Raw genomic sequence first — 20422 nt, 5'->3', positions numbered from 1 at the left:
AAGGAAGGAAGGAAGGAAGGAAGGAAGGAAGGAAGGAAGGAAGGAAGAATTAACATGTTCCTGTCTTCATAATAAATACTTCCGGCTCTTTGGCTGGTTACTCCAGCTCCTCCCCCATCGGTGTATTCCAGGTAACCCTCGCTGACACTCCATCCCCATCTCTCTCCATCCAATGCTTATTGTGTACCAGGCGTCCCTTCTTAATCCTGAACATCCACTCTACCCGCCATCATATCGCCTGCTCTATCTGTGTGAGTGTTTTAGCCGCTACACCCCAAACTTTGTACAAGCAAACAAAGAAAGCATTTCAGCATCAATAGCCTTTAGCATAGGACGAGGTATTTAGTGGGTAAGTAAGTTTTAATGTTCTAACACTTGATATAAAATTTGGCTTGAAACACAAAGTAATCGTTGATGTATTTAAGTATAAAACTATTTAATTTTCATTTCCGACTATGAGACAGCTACTTTGGATTCAACCCAAAGAGAAAGGAATGAGCTGCTTGAACTCTGGATTGTTTTGGTTTCTTTCTTTTTTTTGGGGGGTGGGGGGTGGGTAATGTTTCACATTCCTGATAATTCACTGGCCCTAATTTAAAAAGAAAACAAAAGTACTCCTTTCTGTCCTTTGGTTTCTTTTCTTGAAATGCTCCTCTAAGAAGATAAAGCTACTGGCACCCCACTCCACTCACTTCTAACATCTTCTGAACTTGCTGTAACTTCTTCTTCAGTGACACTGGTGCCCGTAATCTTCATCTCTTTTCTCCTGGCATCTCTATCTATTGTTTTTATTTTCCACACCACCACAACAGCCTTGACCTCCGGGTCTTGTAATTTTCTTTTTGAAGAATTCTGATACTTGCTCTAATACTCCTGACACACCTTAGCCTTACATCATCTTTAGCTCAAAAACATTCTACTGCTGGGCATATTTGTCTAAATGAAACTATATAACCTGGGTAACTTCCTTGAGGAATATCAAGCCCCTACATTATGCAGACTTAATCAAAATTACCTCTGGCTAAATTAAGGAGTTTAGGTAGAGAGCAAATTTTAACTCTTTTTGAGTCTTGGTTTTTTTTATCTGATAATTAAGCTCTGAATATGAGACAAAAATCTTTGAAAAGGTGTGCTTATAAACAAACGACAATGAGTATTTGAGCAAGCAGTAAAAGAAATCCAAAAGGCAATGGCCCTCCTATGATAGCAGTATAATTCTGCCGTTAACTGTAAATGTTTCCAACTTCAAATATTCTTTCTAACCTGAAGAAATCCTGTGATGACAAGTTTAGCTGTCTGCTTGTGAGCTAGTGAAGGGTAGAATGAGTAATGACAAGTTAACTCCTGAGTCCACTTGTCAAAGGCTGAATCCTAAAATACATCATCTTGTGCAGTAGATGTTTGACGTTTAATAGCATCAGTTCAACAGCTCTCCTCTCTGATGTTATCTAAACTCTGTGCACACTGAATAAAGCATCAAAAGACATTTTCAACACAAATGCTGGCCAACTTTGTGATTTCAAGTGTTATCGAACAACAATTTTACATTTCTGGATAATGATTCCAAAGAAATAGGAACTTATATCTTGAAAATCTGGAAGTTCTTTTAAAGAACTCTAATTATAGAAAAATAAATTTTCCTGTCCATTCCCCAAGCCTAAATTTTAAATGGTACTTCAAAGCCAAATAAAAAAAAAATCCCTATATCCAATAATGAGTTAAGACAGTTCAATAAGACCTAGAAACCAAGTCGCAAGACTAATAAAAACAACTTTCTCAAAACTGTAATATAATAACCACAAAGTAGAGACTATCATATTTGAGCTTGGTCTACTGACAAGAACCAGAACAAATGATAGGATCTATAAATATGGCTGTATGAAAAATAAATTCACGTTTATAAAGAACATTTTAAACACAACTAAAAAACAAAAACAACACATTCCAAAAACATGACTAAAGAAGATAATATCCTAGGCATTTATACAGAAATCAAAAACTGAGTCTTGTAGTATAAGTCAGCATGTTTGACCAAAAAATACTTATTTTGCTTTCATTTCTGGAAGATCTTTTTGCTGGATAGAGTATTTTAGGCTAATAGCTGCTGGTTTGGTTATTTTGTTTCCCCCCTGCCCCCAACACATTAAAGGATATCATTATACTATCTCCTGGCTTGCACTGCTTCTGACAAGACATTCTCATCTTTGCCCCCTATTTTTAATGTGTCTTTTTTCCTCTGGTACTTTTTAATTTTTTTTTGTCTTCACACTGGTTTTCAGGAAATTGATTATGATATGTTTTAATGTGGTTTGCCTTTATCATGCATGAGGTATGTTGATCTTAGTACATCTGTGGGTTTACAGTTTTTATCAAATTTGAAAAAAGTCTGGCCATATTTCTTCAAATATATACATATATATTTACTCCATCCTTCTCTTATTTTGGGATTCTAATTATACTTACATAAGAATGATATTGTCTCACAGGTCACTAAGGCTCTGATAATTTTATTCAGTCTTCTCCCTCTGTGCTTAAGTTTTGATAATTTCTATTGTCATGCCTTCAAGTTCGAGGTTTTTTTTTTTAATGTAGAGTCTGTTCTTGCATTTAGCTGATCTAGTGAGATTTTCTTTTCAGATAGTGTATTCTTCAGCTTTAGAAGTTCCATCTGGTTCCTTCTTTAGATCCATTTTTCTATGTTTATGTTTTCCTTTACATCTTTTTTTCTCTGTGTAAAGAATTGTCTTTTTATTTATTTATTTTTTACTGGAGTATAATTGCTTTACCATGCTGTGTTAGTTTCTGCAGTACAGTGAACTGAATCAGCTATAAGTATACACATATCCCCTCCCTCTTAGACCTCCCCCCCCCAATCCCACCCATCTAGGTCTTCACAGAGCACTGAGCTGAGCTCCCTATGCTATACAGCAGGTTCCCACTAGCAAGCTATTTTACACATGGTAGTGTATTTATGTCAAACCTAATCTCCCAATTCATCCCACCCTCCCTTTCCCCCACTGTGTCCACACGTCCGTTCTCTCTGTGTCTATTCCTGCCCTGCAAATAGGTTCATCTGTACCATTTTTCTAGATTCCACATATATGCGTTAATATACGATATTTGTTTTTCCCTTTCTGATTTACTTCACTCTGTATGACAGACTCTAGGTCCATCCACATCTCTACAAATGACCCAATTTCTTTTTATGGCTGAGTAATACTCCATTATATATATGTACCACATCTTCTTTATTCATTCATCTGTCAATGGACATTTAGGTTGTTTCCATGTCCTGATTATTGTAAATAGAGCTGCAATGAACATTGGGGTACATGTGTCTTTTTGAATTATGGTTTTCTCAGGGTACGTGCCGAGTAATGGGATTGCTGGGTCATACGGTAGTTCTGTTTTTAGTTTTTTAAGGATCCTCCATACTGTTCTCCACAGTGGCTATATCAATTTACATTCCCACCAACAGTGCAAGAGGTTTCCCTTTTCTCTGCACTCTCTCCAGCATTTATTGTTTGTATATTTTCTGATGATGGCCATTCTGACCACTGTGAGGTGATACCTCATTGTAGTTTTGATTTGCATTTCTCTAATAATTGGTGCTGTTGAGCATCTTTTCATGTGCCTCTTGGCCATCTGTATATCTTCTTTGCTGAAATGTCTAGTTAGGTCTTCCGCCCATTTTTTGATTGGGTTGTTTGTTTTTTTGATATTGAGTTGCATGAGCTGTTTGTACATTTGGGAGATTAATCCTTTGTCCATTGGTTCATTTGCAAATACTTTCTCCCATTCTGTGAGTTGTCTTTTTTATGGTTTCCTTTGTTATGCAAAAGATTTTAAGTTTAATTAGGTCCAACTTGCTTATTTTTGTTTTTATTTTCATTACTGTAGGAGGTGGATCATAAAAGATCTTGCTGTGATTTATGTCAGAGGGTGTTATCTTTTACAATATTTATAATATTTTAAAATTACTGTCTATATTCTTTGCTAATTCCATTATCTTTCTCATTTCTGGGTCTGTTCTTATCAACTGATTTGCAGCTTTTTCACTTTGCTAGTAACTTTTACTGTATGCTAGACATCATTCAGTGCCAGGATTGTGTCTTCCTTTAAAGGGTGTTGATGTTTGTTTTAGGATCTTTTGCCTATTTGACCCCAGGTAACTAAATGACTTGTGAAGAGGTCTGTTTTTAAGCTTAGTAAGGTAAAAATGGAGCAGCCTTTACCTGAAGGCTGGTTTAGCCTTAATACTCTGGAATTAACGTTCTGGAGTCTTTACAAATGCTCTGTGTTAATGAAGTCTGTCTAACTTGGCTAGATAAAATTTGAACCCACTCCAGCACTGTCTAAACTCTGGGAATTGTTCAACTCATAGCACACCCTGGGAGTATTTCTACCTGGAGTTTCGACCTTCAAATATGCAGGTTCGTATTGAGCTGAAGATGGAAGGGAACTCCTTTGAAGATTTCTGAAGCTCTTGCTCTGAACATCTCCCCCTCTGCTCTGTACTCTATCCTGCAATGTTTAGCTACCACAGATTCCCCTATCTCTGTAGGGGAAGTCAACACAGCAAAACCTCTTCAATATAGCAAAACCACCACCTTCTGCTTGGGTTCCCCCATTCCCTGTGCCAGGGACTGATAAGAAGCCCAGGTGATCTTAACCCTTATGTCACTTGTTTCCCTTCTCTCCATGATCACAATCCTGGGATACCTCTTGTCCTAAAGTCTGAAAATAGTTCATCTCATATGTTTTTGTCCAGTTTTCTAGTTGTTTAAAGTGAGAGGGCATGTTCCATACCAGTTATTTCTTCATGGACAGAGATGGGAGTCCAGAACATTTTATTCAGTCATTGCATCCATAAATCACCCTCATCTTAGTTTATAGAGAAACAGTATTTTTTTCCCCATACCTTCAGATAAGAAACTGCTGCACAGTCATGGCATTTTAGCCAGAAAGAGGCAAACAATTATTAAGAAAATCTGCAGATGCAGAGACTGTATCACAAGAATAATGAAGAATGAAATATTAGCTTAACTAGCTTGTTTCCTCCGAAGCCAACAGTTTAGTAAAAAGTGTCAAGGCACACTATTCCCTGAGAAAGAAAAAGCCTCCAAGTTTTCAATTTCATCTCTATATAGTATTAGGCAATCACCTATAGGAATGTGAGAAACAGCCCTGTTTCAAGTCTGCTTTAAAAAAAAAGCCGTCTTTACCCTTGTAAAAGCCTGCAGTCCTTTCCAGAACAAGGCAAGTTATTAATTACATTTAATTGATAATACTAATATGGTATCGATCTATCTCTCCAGGCCCACTCTCTCATGCTTCCTCCTTGAGAACTGAAGGTTAAGGCTGAGCTGGACTGAAGTTGTACCCTAGCCCATCCTATTTCTCTGAAACTATCGTTTTCACCTCTTTGAAGATCTTAGTGTCTCAACTCCTCATTTTTTTCCTACTCTAATCCTACCTAGGATTCCAGAGCCACTTAAATATACTTTTTCTTAAAAAATAAAAACTGATTATCTTGATCCCATTTATCTAGAAGGGATCTTCTCACTCTTTTGTATTTTTTCACACCATATTGCATTTATTTGTTCATAAGCTTATATTCTAGTATATGGGAGGTGTCTTGAACTGAATGAAATACATTTTTGAAGAAAATAATATATACTTTAAAATCCACCCTTTATTAAATAGGCACACATTCCCTTTATCGTGATTCTCTTTAACAAACAAAAAAAATCACCTTATAATGTAAGTTTGAATAGTCCCTTTCTTTCTGCACAACCTGCGGGGGTGGTGAGAGAAGAGTGGTTTGCTTTGGCAACATTCAGATTAAACCATCTCTGCAAATTAAATCATCAGAAAGTTACAAAAGCAGTCAAGCTGATATTGTGGGCAATCAGCTACTGTTTAATTTGCAATTAAATGCACAATTTAGAAACCACTTTAAGATAATTCACCCTGGAGGGTATTGCTAACATATCAGCTGCTATAAAACACAATTCAAGGAGGGAAAAAAAATCACATGCAATAAGTTGATATGAAATAAGAATCTTCAACTTAGGGTATTAATCACCCAAATTGAGAAAAGTAGTCTGTCCCGTAATTGTGAAACATATCGATAAAATGTTTATTCCCCAGTGTCGACTTCGTTATGTCTGGAATTTGCAGTTAAAACTGGATGTCATCAGGCTTGGGGGCCATCAAGTGCTTCATGCTTTACTATAGGTCAACTAAACAATCTTTAAAAAATTAAAACAAGCAAACAACAACAACAAAAAGCTAGGCTGTTCTGTTTCTGATGAACACAGTTGAGTTATTCATACTGTGTTTATTACAACTAACAGCCTTTCTATAAAAGCTTAATAATAGGTGTCTTTGACAAACGAGCACGAAGCTACAGAATGTGAGATGGTGCACACAGTAACTTACTTATCAGAAAGAGATACACAGAGAATGTGGGCCAAGTGCAGAAATAGTTTTTAAATTTTATGAAAAGGATGCTGTAATCTACTGAATACTTCAGTCACAGTGGATATATAACCTACTGTCCAGAAAAGTGCCTTCTGACCTCAGCAGGGTCCAGGACATTCACTGACTAACAATGGGTATTCAAAAACATGATTTCTTTCTTTCTTTTTTCTTTTTTTTCTACACCAAGAAAAGCACAGAATCTAAGTCCCAATAACAGCATCAAATATCATGGCAGAAAGCCTTAAGTGTAATCAAGAAAGCTTTATTTTCCAAAATAATAATTTTTAAAGTATACAAAGAATACACATTAAAGCGACACCATCTGGAGCACCTTCTGCTTAGAGCTTTTCAGAGCAAAAATGCTCTGTGTGTGGAAAATATTATTGCAATATTTTTCTGTCTAAAGACACTCATGCTATGTATATAGAGAAAATTACCATGAAGATTAAAATATATATCTAGTGACTATATTCACTGGATGGTTATCAAGTTATGAACTAGTTCATGGGGTTCATTCTCTTGCCTTTAAGAAACATTAATATATTTTAACATTTTAATCAAGGGTAGACAAGGGCAGAGAAAATATGTGAAATTAATTCATTAAGTTTATTTATGATTTGCAGCTCTGGTTCAAGCTGTTACTAGCAAAAAAATAAAGGTTAAAACTTATAGCTAGTTGGTTTCTCTTTCTTTCAATTATTCTCACTATCTTTATATGCCACCAACGTGAATAATTAGAAGTTGTTTTATTTCTTAAAGCCACAATTTTGTCTGTCATTGACAAGCCTACCGCAATCAACTGTACTTTACAGTCAGTATTTCCCAAGGGGCTAACAGATCAAAAGACAGATGAAAAATAGGGCAATGCAATGAAATTCTCTTATTTTTATATGATATTAAAACAGATCTTAAACCATTACATCTATAATTAACTGGCTTTGTTTGAGTACTGGGAGAGAAGTACAGTACATATTCCCTATTTTGGTAAGTGATAAAACGATTCATAAAGTCACCCAGGCCAAAAGCTCAGGAGTCATCCTTATTTCCTACCTCACAAAACAACCGAAAACCAGCAGACTGATTGAAAACCAACAGATTGGTATCTCTCTCAACATCCCACCACCAAATCTAGAAAGCTACCAACATCCAAAAACATCCATCAATTCCTCTTTTTTTCCTGTTAGAACTGAGGGACCTGTCCTGTTGTCCTCTCTCTAATACATTCACTCTTCTCCTGTTTTTTTTTTTTTAACCTCTGCTCCATCAAAATGTTTTAGATGGCACAAGTTCAAGCCATCTAAAACAAAACTGCACATACATTCCCTTCCTGGATCAAATCCCTTTTACTTCATTAATCCTATTAACCTCCAGACATCCTAGACCAACTGGTTATCTAATCTGATCCCGTTCCCAGCCTGCTCTAATCCAGTTTCTGTTTTATCACTTCTGTTCTCCACAGAGTCCCCAGATGGACTCCCCATCACTTACCAATGGAGTATCTGTCCTCATCAGATAGCACCTGACACTTCTGACTATTCCTTCCTTCTTGAAACACCCTCCTCCCGGGCTTGGTGCCACATTCTCTCTTGGTCTCCTGCTTCACTCTCTGGATAAACTAGCTTTACTCCCCACGATAGCTATTCCTCTCTGACAACCATCCCCACCTCCAACTGACCTGTATTCACCAAGGCTCTCACACGTTACTTCTTCCCTTCTCACTCTGTAGACTCTCCCTAGGTGATTTCACTTTCTTTCTTCTATATGCGGGTACTCCAAAATCTATATCCCCACCCCATTAACCAATCAGGACTGTCAGATCCATAAATATAACTCCCTCCGAGCAACTTCTCCTCAGCTATTTATAAGCATTTCACGTTCAACATGTCGAAAATCAAACTCATTATCTCCCCAGCTCGCTCCCAGACCTGCTCTTTTTCCATTTTTCCCTATCTCAAGTCCCTTTATTTACATATGTATATACATATCCACATATATGTACACACACGTGTGAATGTCTGTGTATAAATATATAGACATGGGTCCCTGTTCAGCACCACACAAGGTGCTCTGGACACCTGCAGGCTCTTTGTTACATCAAAGATTACAACCTAGTGCCATCCCAGGTTGATCCTTTATTCACACTTCTAACCTCTCTTCTTTCTGCTTCATCTTTAATTATGTAAGCATTGTATGGATACATTTTTCTAATAAAATAACTTTTTAAGTTTTCTAATAAAAATTTTATTTTCTAATAAGTTGTTGAAATTTTAATTTCTAGTGACTTATTTATCCAGGCTTCTAGCACATTTGATGACAATTCTTGAGAGTGATCTACACAAAAGTATTGGTAAATTAATACTTAACACTTGTTTTAAAAAGAAGAAATATTTAGGTTGTTAAGTTAAAAAAATGACCTTACCTTGATGTCAAAATGGATTACTGTCCTCAATACCATATAGGCACTGGAAGGCTAAGTGCTTAAAATAGTGGCTAGTATACTGTAAGTTCTGTACATTGGTGTCATTGTATTATTGTTATCTGAATATTACTGATTTGAAGAAAACAGGGAAAGCAAATGAAACCAAGATATAAGCATGGATAAACATAGTTGTTTTCAAATGGTACCTTTGTATGGAAGCTATTCAAAGAGATCCAAGGAAAATACCTTAGTTTTATATTTGTCCCTGTATTTCTCCTACTCTCCTCCTGACACATTCTCTGTTCCTTTCATAAAAATGCTTTCAGCATAACTAGTTGATAACACATGTAGATTAAAAACTTTAAATTATTATCAGAAACAAAATTACACAGCTTTGACCATTATTTTGATATTCTATTAGTTTTTAACTATTCCATGAACTCAGAGTGTATCTGAATTCACCTCCTGATTCCTGTTGCCCAGGGGAAAGGTCAAGATGTCACAAAGTAACAAAACATTTAGTCTTCTGGCTTCCTTATCTAGCATTCATGAGGGAGTGTGCTGCATGCAGTAAGCACTAAAGAAAAATTAAAATTGAATATCACTAACCCACATTTGGTACATTTTCATTAAAATCTAGGTACAACTGGTCAAATCCTTTATAGACTAAAAATGATAGAAAAATACCTTGGCTATAGTAACCTGATTTATAAAAAATTATGTATACATATAATAAATACAGTAAATTCCACTAGCAAGTTTCTGCTTGCTTATTTGTTTAAGAACATAAGCTCTGTGAACTCAGACATGCAATGTGTATTGCTGACCATTTTTTCCTGCCGTGTAGATAACAGGCGGCAGGCATTCCATAAACATTAATAGATGACTATAAAAAGTACATTTGTGCTAGTACTTTAATGCCATAATACTATCCACTGTCTCATGATCATTTCTGAACATGTACGTAACAGGATTCTGAGAGAACGGTATAACTATCATCTGGTACTGAAACTCAGCATCTAAAGAGCATCATTGACCATTGTAAGTCCAGAAATAAACAAGTAAAAACATAAAATCCTAATTATGTTTGTAAGTTAATAAACACACTCTGACATAAGTATCTAATCAGCAATATGTTTGCTGTCTAAAGCTGTTGATATTCTCCTATGAAGTTCAAGAAAAGACAGGTTCAGATAACTACTCAAAGTCATTATCCTTGTCACCAGCATGGAAATTCACCAGAGGGAAGGCTGATTTAGCTATATTTTTATATTATCATTACATATATTTTTACAAATGATCCTGTACTCTTGTGGAACTAAACATTCTGAATTAATGTAATTAAGGGATTTGAAAGCAAATAATGAAACATCAAGAGAAAACAATTTGTTCTTCCTAATTGTTGTGATATGACTCTAGCTGCTCCTTCTCAGGCTCTTTTGCTAGATCATTCCTCCTCTACAATTGGAGGCCCTAGGGCTACATCCTTGTCTCTTTTCTATCTACAGTCCTTCTCTAGGTGAATCTGTCCAGTTCCTTGGCTAAATAAATAAGTCAAAATGCTGATGACTCAAATCTTGATCTCCAGCTGCAACCTCTCCACTTAATTCCAGGCTTGTATATCCAAATGCCCAGTCACCAGCTCCACTTTGCTTTCAAATAGACATCTCAAAATTATTATTTCCAAAACCAAATTCTTGATCTACTACCCTAAACTTGCTAGTGTCCTACCTCTACTCTCCATGTACTTTTTATCTCAAAAAAACAGCGCCATTCATCATTTATGTAAATGCTCCAGCCAAAAACTTTGGGGTCATCCTTGACTCTCAGAGTCATTGAATCCATCAACAGACCTGCTCACCTCCACCCTCACTCAACACTATGTCATTAGGAAGTCACGTTTTGCCTGGCCTCTGCAGCATCATCCTACCTGGATGCTCAGTTTCACTCCTGTCCTCCAAAAGCTATTCATCTGAATCACAGTAGTCATTTAAAAACATAAGTCAGATGATTCCATTTCCTGGCTCTCAAATCAAGCAGCTTCCCATCACGCTTAGAATAAAATTCAAATCATTTTTACATATCATGGCCTGTAAGGCCCTATATGTTCTGGCCCAGGGATATCTCCGCTGTCACTCATTCAAATTTCCCCAGCCACAGCAGCTTCCTTGAAGACCCTGAACATTCCAAGCACAACACAGCCTTGGGGTCTTCAAAATACCCTTGACTTTGTGCCTGGTACATTCTATTCAGACCGCTGTATGGTTTGTTTCTTCACTTTATACAAATCTCTGATCAAAGATACCTTCTCTTACCACCCTATTGAGAACAGAATACTGTTCCATCAGGCGCACTCTCTTCACCTTATTTTTGGTCGCTTATATTGTGTTTCCCTCACTAGTGTAGATGCTTCATAAGGGCAGAGACCATATCTGTTTTATTCATCACTGTATCCCCAATACCTATAACAGTTCCTGATATACAGTAGAAGCTTAATATTTATTGAAAAACTGAATAAATTTGAGAAATCAGGTTTAGCTATGCATGATTCAGGGTATTATTTATAGCCATCATATAACTACACTGAAAACATATTTACAACTGGCAAAGTGCTTCCAAATACTTATATGTGAATGTTGAAAAGGGATCAAGGTCTGTAGAAAACTCTAATAACTGATCACACTGAGTTTCTCCTAATGAATATAAAAATATGCAAGCTTCATTGGTGTACTCTTTCTACTAAAGAGAACATACACACACATACACACACACACACACACACACACACACACACACGTACAATTCGGAAAATTCCCAACAGGCTACAAAATAATAGGTTCTCCTCCAAGAGGATAACCAGTATACTCAACTCCCTAGAGCTGTAGAGATAAAGAGTAAAAAGCAAAAATGCACTTACCTCCCTTTTTCTACCAAGAGCAAGACATCCAATTTTTCCCCATTTTGAAGTACTGTGCTAATTGCTGAAGGGAAAGAAGAAAAGCATGAACATATTTTTAAAAAAAAGAGATATGGGAACATATGTATATGTATAACTGATTCACTTTGTTATAAAGCAGAAACTAACACACCATTGTAAAGCAATTATACTCTAATAAAGATGTTAAAAAAAAAAACATTACACAAAATACCCTTAAAGACTACTGAGTCAGTCATATGATGTTTGGGAGTGAGCCATCATAATTTTATGTGAAATCTACTACTTCCATGTACGATAAAGAATTGTGTGCAGAATATAAAGTGAGAGAGAGAAAAAAAAACCACTTACTTAGTTCTTGCAGTCTTCTTAAGTGCATTCTATCCTCCTGACCTTCTTGCATTTGAAGGCAAAAACGCAAACTAGATTTGTCCATAGCAAACCAGCCTTTTCTCCACTGATCCAGGGCATGGCAGTCTTTGTAGTAGAGTTGACCAATCAAATCATAGTCAGCTTCTGTTAAGTTTTCAGCAACAAAGGGAACAAAATGCTGTTAAAACAAATACAAAAAAGTAATAAAGACAGTGGAAACAGGAAATCCCTTACATAGCTACAGATACGAGGGAAAGTGGAAAACTTTGTTTTTCTATTTTTAAGATTTAGGAGTCCAGATTGCAAAACAATTATTTAAACCTGCTATCAGTCTTAAAACTGAAGAGCTATAATGCAATTTCAAATGGCAGCATCTTAAGCCATTTTTCTTATATATAGATTTGAAATAGGAAGACATTCTCTTTGTTGATTTGTGGCATTTTTCAAAATGTCAACCTTCAATGTTTGTCTTCATTTGTATCTTTTACTGAATCTGTTCTTTTCCCCTTTGTGTATACCATGAATAAGATATCTACCTATAAAAAGACATACATAAAAATGACTTTACAACACTGAAAAGATCTCCATAATCAAAGCACAGCCTTAATTTGAAGAATGACTTGTCCAAGATCCTACATTAATTTTGTCTCTGCTTAAGGCTCTAGGAAGGTAGTTCTTAACCTCTTTTGACTACAACATATGAAAACCTAATGAAGTATGGACATTCTTCCCAGAATCCTGTATAAAATTTTCATGGACCTCTGAAGGTTAAGAATCTTCTCTGGATTTAGGTAATAAAACAATATTTAAATACCTTGGCTATTGCTTCTGTCCATTTTCTTTGTGCTTGAGATGTTTCAGCTCCAAATAAAAATGCACGTTCTGAGGGTAAATAGATCTCGAAGGTAAAGATGGGCCTACAGCACACAAGAATAAAAAGATACCACTTGTTATGTTTGGCTTTTATGAGAAAAATAACACAAAGGTCCAGTTTTTAATTAAATTCTTTTTGAAAACGGAATAATGGTGTGAAATCTATCTACCCCCTACCTACCATATTTTTCTGTTGATGGTTTATATTTTATTCAAATGAGTTAAATGGAACACACTGGATCAAACAAAAGGAATATTATTCTGACTAATCACTCTACAGCATGACTTTGTCGATGCCCTGATGTGACAAAGGCTGTCTTCTGTCTCCTCTTCCCTCTCAGACCACTCCTTCTTGATTTATTCTGACCCCCTATTCAACACAAACATTGTCCAAACAGTTCTCTAATTAGTTCTCTTCTTGTCTTACTTCACAAATTTTCCTTCCATCGTCTTGTCTTATGCCAAAATTTCATCTCCTTACCATAGATAAAATTAGGGTAACATCCCAAGCCCTGAATTTTTCCTTCTGTTCCTCATCCACAGCTCCAAGTATTTCTTGGAACATGCTAAGTATATATTCTGCCATTACTCAAAATACCTTATACCAAACTCATCTTCCTTCTTCCTCTTTCTCACCCCCAACCTACTGTATCTCCTTCATATTCCAATTTAGAGGCATCACCATCTACCTCAGCAACAAGATCAAAACTTTGGAGTCTAATTTATTCTTCCCCTTGACATCAGCTCTTCATCCATTCAGTCAGACATTTAATGTTATCAGTTCAATCTTAAGAGTCTCTCAACCCACTGTTTTCCTTTTTAATTATTTCTTCCTCTAGCTAAACTTTCAGTAATTACAGTCTCTCTCCCTCCAACCTCTTCTTTATCACTTCAGTCAGCTCTCTTCCTAAAATACAAATCTGTGTGATTTTTCAGTGGCTACATTACTGATTTAAAATTCTGTAATATGCTATTGAAGGCAATTAAGAATTATTTTTTAACCACATCTCATTATAGATGCTTTCTCCTGCATATCTACTTGTATCAGTAACATTCCATCAAGAATGTTTTATTTTTGAATATGATTATATGCTAATGTAAAATTATTTAGGCAACTTAATAAATAGGATGCACTTAATATTCCATGGTAAGCCCTGTTAAACTGATCATTCATTTAGAGTAAAAGCACTATTAAGATTAAAACAAAAAACAAATCAACTAATAACCAGTTTTGTTCACATAAAAGAATCAAATCAGATTTACTAGAAAACAACAGTCATTTCAACTAGTATATATTGGTCATTATGTGATAACAGTAATATGTTTCATGCAATTTTATATAAATAACCCCTAGCTTTACAAATCTCCTCCTTTTCTCACATAAACTTTTTATTAAAATACTATGATCCTATAAAACTGTTTTTTGCAGATTTTAGTATTCATACTTTTTAATTAATTACATGACAAAATGTGATAAGAAACTTTCACACCAAAGATCTTTAGAGGGTCAATTTCCAGAAGTCCTCACAGAATCCTATTAAACTATTTTGTAAGTCAAACATATTAAATAAAAAATGCTTCCTCTTTGAATTAAAACTTTTTTGAGACCATAAAAATGCCAAAGTAGATCTTTAAGGAATTTAGTATTTCAATATGCTATTAAATATGCTTAATAGTTTATTTTATTATGAACAAACCACTGAATTTTTTGTCATCTCTTTTAACCATGATACATTTAATGAAAGCATAAATTTTGTCATTAGTCCACTATTTTAAATAATGAATAAGTCATAAAAATTATGGGACCACATGTTCAAGAATGGAATGACATACACTTACTTAAAATTAGATACAAACACGTCAGCCTTTCATAATACCTAATATAATATTTAAATTTTTCCACTTTTTAGTGAATTCCCTAAGGAACTTTCAGAAGCTGAAAAATGAGTAGGCTTCAAGAAACCATTAAACTCTTCTAAAAGAAGCAACTGAAGTGAAATGATAATAAAATCCTTATTACCTGGCATGATACATACCAGAAAATACTTTCGACTCCTAACCATTTAATGATAGACCTACCCAGTATTTAAACAGAAGTCTTCTTTGTGTACAGCCAGGCAGATAACTTCATTGATATTAATGGTGCCATTAGGCGTGGTAGACTTATCATTTTCATAGTAACTCAAGAAGCCTCCTTCCAGAACACACCACTTTTTATTTGTCTCTAGGAATTGAAAACAAAACACAAAATAAATTGAGCTATACCATAAATCAAATTTTAAAATATGTGGTTTTAAATAATGACTGGATTCAAATAAATAAATGTATTAATTTTCTATTTTGTGTAAAGAGCATGATATTGCTGCATGGGATAAAAAGTTGTCACACTCCCTGCTCTCAAAAAAATTTACAATCTAGTAGCCAGGGACATACAAGACAAAAACAACTATGACACTGATGACCAGAGAAACAAGCAGATCCATAAAGAGACCGCTGCAAAACAACTCTGAAATGGCAAAGACTAATGTCTGTACAGAGTATTAGGAGGGAAAAATGTAGGGTTAAAAAGTAAGACTGTGGATGATGTGAGGTAGGTGAGCAAAGAAAGAAGGGGTCAGACCCTACAATGCCCTTAATGCCCTGTTTAGGGGATCTGAAATTCATCTTGTTAAGAATTCAGCACACTATGGCCTGCAGGCAAAATCCAGATCAACATATGTTTTTGTAAATAAAGTTTTGAAAAAGAGCCACACCTATTCATTTATGGATTTTCTGGGGCTGCTTTCCTGCTACGAGGGCAGAGATGACTTGTGGCAGAGACCATCTGGCCTGCAAAGCTTGAAATATTTACTATCTGGCCCTTTTCAGAAAAGTTTGTTGAGCTTTGATTTTACAGTTGATGGTGAGCCGCTGAAATGGTTTCAACAGAAGAATATTCCATATTTAAATCTTACACACTTCATTTCTGTGGAAAATGGATGTGAGAAGGTGAGGCTGGAGGCAGGAAACCAGTTAGGACACTGTCAAAAGAAGTCTAAGTGAAAGATGAAGATCATCCAAAGCAGGACAGTGGTACTAAGGATAATGGGTGGGGGAGGGGGGAGACAGAATGACGGGAAAGGATGGGGGACAATAGAGAGAGACAGGAGACAGAGGGAGGAAAGGGAGAGAGAAATGCATACATGCACCTTTGTGTTTTAAAGGGATACAACATGTATTGATGGGAATGAAGGGAGTAAGGGAGAAGTTATTAATGGTTGTATCATTTTTAGCTTTGATTACAAGGTGGGCAGAAATGTTTACTTTTTTCTACAAGAAAATAAAATAGAAACAGTTTTAGTGCATGTAACCTGAATTTCCTTTGGTATATACTAAATGAGAGCTATCCCCTGGAAATCCAAGTAGGAACACCTATTAGGCAGATCACCCTATGAATTTGCATCTTCAGGGCAAGGAAAGGCCTCAATGACCAGAAAGTCTTTAGCATACAGCTAGTGGTTGAAAATACACAGTAACCGAGGATAAAATCTTAGGGAACTTAGGGAACAATGGATATAGAAGGGTCCATGAAAGCAATGAAGCAAATGAGAAGGGACGGTGTATAAAACAGGAAAGCGGTGAGCATTTATGAAAGGAATGATTACCAACATTAAATATAGAAAGAGATCCAATAAAACAAGGGCAGAAAATAGCAGTTGGTCTTCAGAATAAGGAGGTAACTGCCTCTACTTTAGTGAGAGTTCTGTCTCTCTCATCATCATCCTGAGGTGGACCCTACAAAGGTTAGACCCATTCTTGGAGGGAAGCTACCCTCAAACTGGAGTGGTAAGAAAATAACTTCAAACAAAAATACAGCTTTTGAAATAGTCATTTATGACTGAAAAGGATGTTTCTAAAGCAGCAAAAAATGCTTTCTGAGCTACAATCATTCCATAATTCTGAGAAAGAACTGTGGGAGGAAAGTCATAGAAAGGGGAGACTGCCAAAAACCTACCTGGCCAAAGAAAGAGATTACACGTGAAGTTAGGACCTAGGAAACGAGACTGAAGGCTCATGGCAGAGGCCAGGCCCCAGGAGTCTTACAAGACAGGTGTTCAGGAGTTTGTACCTGTAGACAAGTGGGAGCCATTGGAAGGTCTTAAACAAAAAGTGCCAAATGCATGATGCATAAAATAAATGTAAATGCAGAATCTAATTATGTTAATTCTAGTGGGAAACAAATGACAGATCTCTTTTAAAAGGTGAGTACAGGCTCACTGTAAGTTAGAAATATGGGCTTGAGGAGATTTAATCCTGTAGCATCATCACCATAACCCTTGATGAGCTTCATTTTTATAAGTGAAAACAGGTCAGAGGTCAAACCAAGTGGGCACAGATATTACCTTTGAGGATTTATAATAACAAAGCTGTGATAGTAAATCCTGACATTTCTATTCATCTGGGAAGCAACCAAAAGCTTCAACAAAATTACGTTGGATGGCATTGGTCTGCTTGGGCTAATTCAGACAGGATACCCTCTCTGCTACAGAAGTCTTACTTTTTAATCAGTTACCAGAAGATGTCCACCAGATGGTGCACAGAATGGACAACTCTGAGGACACAAGGTATTTACTAGACACAAGGTTGTGTGTATGGTGGTTGTACTGGCTGGAGGGGTTGTTCTCTGTTTCTATTCAACCTTGACGTTTAGATCAGGGAAGAAAAACACTACTGGAATTTACTCACACACAACTAAAGAACTCCAGAGGTGACCTACTGAAATACTCCTACGAAGTGATGTAGATACTATAACAGAGCTGGGCAGCTTGGTTGTCAGCTACCACCTGTAGGATATACCTAAATGCAAAGGCTCACTGGAAACCAGAAGCAGCTGTGTACATGGATCGCCTCTCTGCTACTCTTCCTCCTCCCCTTATCATCACATGCATGTGGCACGCACTGTTCTACACATCTTATGCACATTGACTCACTGAATCCTCAGAACAACCCAGTTAGGTCAGCTGTATTACTGCATACCCCTTTCCTTATACCCTGCCCACAGGCACAAGCTGGTTGATTGACCTTGCCAACAGCACACAGGTACATCAGAGCTGGGGGTAACACCCAGGCAGTCAGCTAGGGAAGCTACCCTTCTATCTACTTCACAAACTGCCTCTCTGTGCCTGTTACATGCTTGAAGCATGTATGTCCATTTTTAAAATGCATCAGGGTACAGCAGAGGTCATACCTTCAAATAGATATGTGCACAATAAATGTATGGTAGTTAAGACGCAACTATTATTTTTTGAAACCATGACCTTGTTTCCTGATGAAGAATTTCCTCAACTGATGGCATTCAGTGTTCACAGAAGACAGGAATACACACTAGGAATCCTTTTGATTTAAAATAAATGTATTACAGCCTTGGAGAAACATTTTTAAACTATACGAGTTAGGTATTTATAAAACAAAAGACCTTCAAAATTCCTCAATGCTAATCTATAAAAGAAAATATAAACAGTTAATAGAGAATTTCTAGTAAACCGTATCAACCACTTTCTTTTTAAAAATCAAATGCTGTGTCAACAAATCAAGGTAAGATACCAAGGGAAAATAATACAGTTGAGGGGGAGAAAACAGAAAACAAAACCAGGATGCTATTATTCAGCTCTACACTTCGGTTTAACAAGAGCTATCAATCTTTCCTTTCATGAACACTGAATTGGGAAGAAAAAGAAAAATACAGATCAGTCTTCATAACCAGAGGCTAGAAGAACTTCAAATCCTGAAAACCTGAACTGACAATTTGAAGCCTCTGTAACTCTCTGAAGGACTTGCATGCATTCTATTCCCTGACTTTTTTGTTTGTTTTTAATCAGTCTATTCTATGGCCGTCCTGACAAGCCCTGATGGAGTTATGCAGTCCAGATGCTTTCAGAGGCAAAGGTGACAACCACACTTTAATCTCTAAATCTTTCCAAATAATTCAGTTTTCCCATAAAGCTGGTGCTCAACAGGAGTACCACCACTGCAGAATCTTGACAGAAAAGAAAAACAAAAAAACCCACCAGAACTCTATGTTTCTTGGTAGTTCGACTTTTTCTTCTTCATTTTTAAATAGGCTTTTTATGAACAAAATGTGTTTTGTTCAGAATATTAACTAATAACTATAAATGGAATATAACCTTTAAAAACTGTGAATCACTACATGGTACACCTGTAACTTATACAATGTTGTACAGAAACTATACTTCAATAAAAATTATATTAAGTCAGGTGTGCTTTTACACTGGTAGTAATGTGATTAGAGAAATGCCTATTTATTCAACACATATTTATCACATGACTACTATGTGTGGACACTGTTTTAGGCACCAGAGATTTGATAATCCTGAATAAACCAGAAAATGCTGATGCCTCAATGAGCTTTCACTCCAGAGGGGGAGAGAAACAAATCAAAGAAGGAAGGATCATTTTCATGCAATGAGTGCTATGACAGAAATAAGCAGCACACTATGAAAGAGAAGAGCCGACAGTGGGTGCACTCTTTAGTGGGCTGCCAAAGAGGTCTCTCCAACCAGGTAGCACTGAACTGATCCCCCAAGAGATGAGAAGCAGTCAGGCTGGGGGAAGTGCGCTCTTTGCAGAGTGAACGGCAATCACAAAGGTCCAGAGGAGGCAGAAAAGAACATGGCATGTTGCAGGAACAGACAGGAAATGAGTGTGGCCAGGCATGCAGAATAGGAAGGAAGGATGTGAGATGAAAGGGGGAAGGCACGAGAAGGTCTTTAAGGTCTTAATAAGGAAGGGAGTTATACTCTGTCATGGGAAGCCATTAAATGTATTTGAATGATGGAAACACATGATCTGATTTACATTTTCAACAATCACTAAGCCTGTTTTGGGGAATAAGGTTTGGAGGGAAGCTAGGGCAGATACCGGCAAGTAAGCGGGGTTGGGGCATGGGATGGGGGTGGGCGTATTACAGCCCAGGCAGGACAGGATGGTGGCTGGAGCTAGGACGATGTTAGTGAAGATGGAGGGTAGCCAACTGATTCATGGTCTATCCTGAGTTTTAAATGAGAAACACACTGGATGGAAGAAATGAAAACCATCAAAGAATACCCTATCATTAGATTATTTTCCAATGAAATCATTTCTGCGTGCTGCATGGTCAAAGTACAAAAGTTCAGTTTCCCATTACTTAAAACCGAATGCTCCAAAATGAGAAAATATCCCCAATTAAATTACATATATGGAGAACGCACTGGTTTCTGTTTTTTGAAGTAAATTTTAACAAAAATCCATAGTTAACTTATAAAAGATAAAAAGGAAAGAATGATTTAGTTACAAGTTTA

The 20422-nt window shown here is 36.5% G+C and overlaps 1 protein-coding gene across 5 annotated transcripts in view; it reads right to left on the bottom strand.

Annotated features, from left to right (window-relative positions):
* ARAP2 (ArfGAP with RhoGAP domain, ankyrin repeat and PH domain 2) overlaps nt 1-20422 on the bottom strand; it is a 194879-nt gene that overhangs the window by 78403 nt on the left and 96054 nt on the right. For all 5 annotated transcript variants that reach the window (XM_029234845.1, XM_029234842.1, XM_029234846.1 and 2 more), the window contains 4 exons: nt 15165-15309; nt 13027-13129; nt 12192-12390; nt 11823-11886 (listed from right to left, as the gene is read on the bottom strand). In XM_029234845.1, coding sequence (XP_029090678.1) covers nt 11823-11886; nt 12192-12390; nt 13027-13129; nt 15165-15309 — 511 coding nt within the window. The remainder of the gene's footprint in view (nt 1-11822; nt 11887-12191; nt 12391-13026; nt 13130-15164; nt 15310-20422) is intronic.

The sequence above is a fragment of the Monodon monoceros genome, unplaced genomic scaffold (genome assembly GCF_005190385.1).
Source record: "Monodon monoceros isolate NGI ecotype Baffin Bay Population unplaced genomic scaffold, NGI_Narwhal_1 Super_Scaffold_20, whole genome shotgun sequence".
NCBI lineage: Eukaryota > Metazoa > Chordata > Mammalia > Artiodactyla > Monodontidae > Monodon > Monodon monoceros.
Note: the sequence above shows the minus strand (reverse complement) of the source record. Positions and strands in the feature narration are given on the sequence as shown.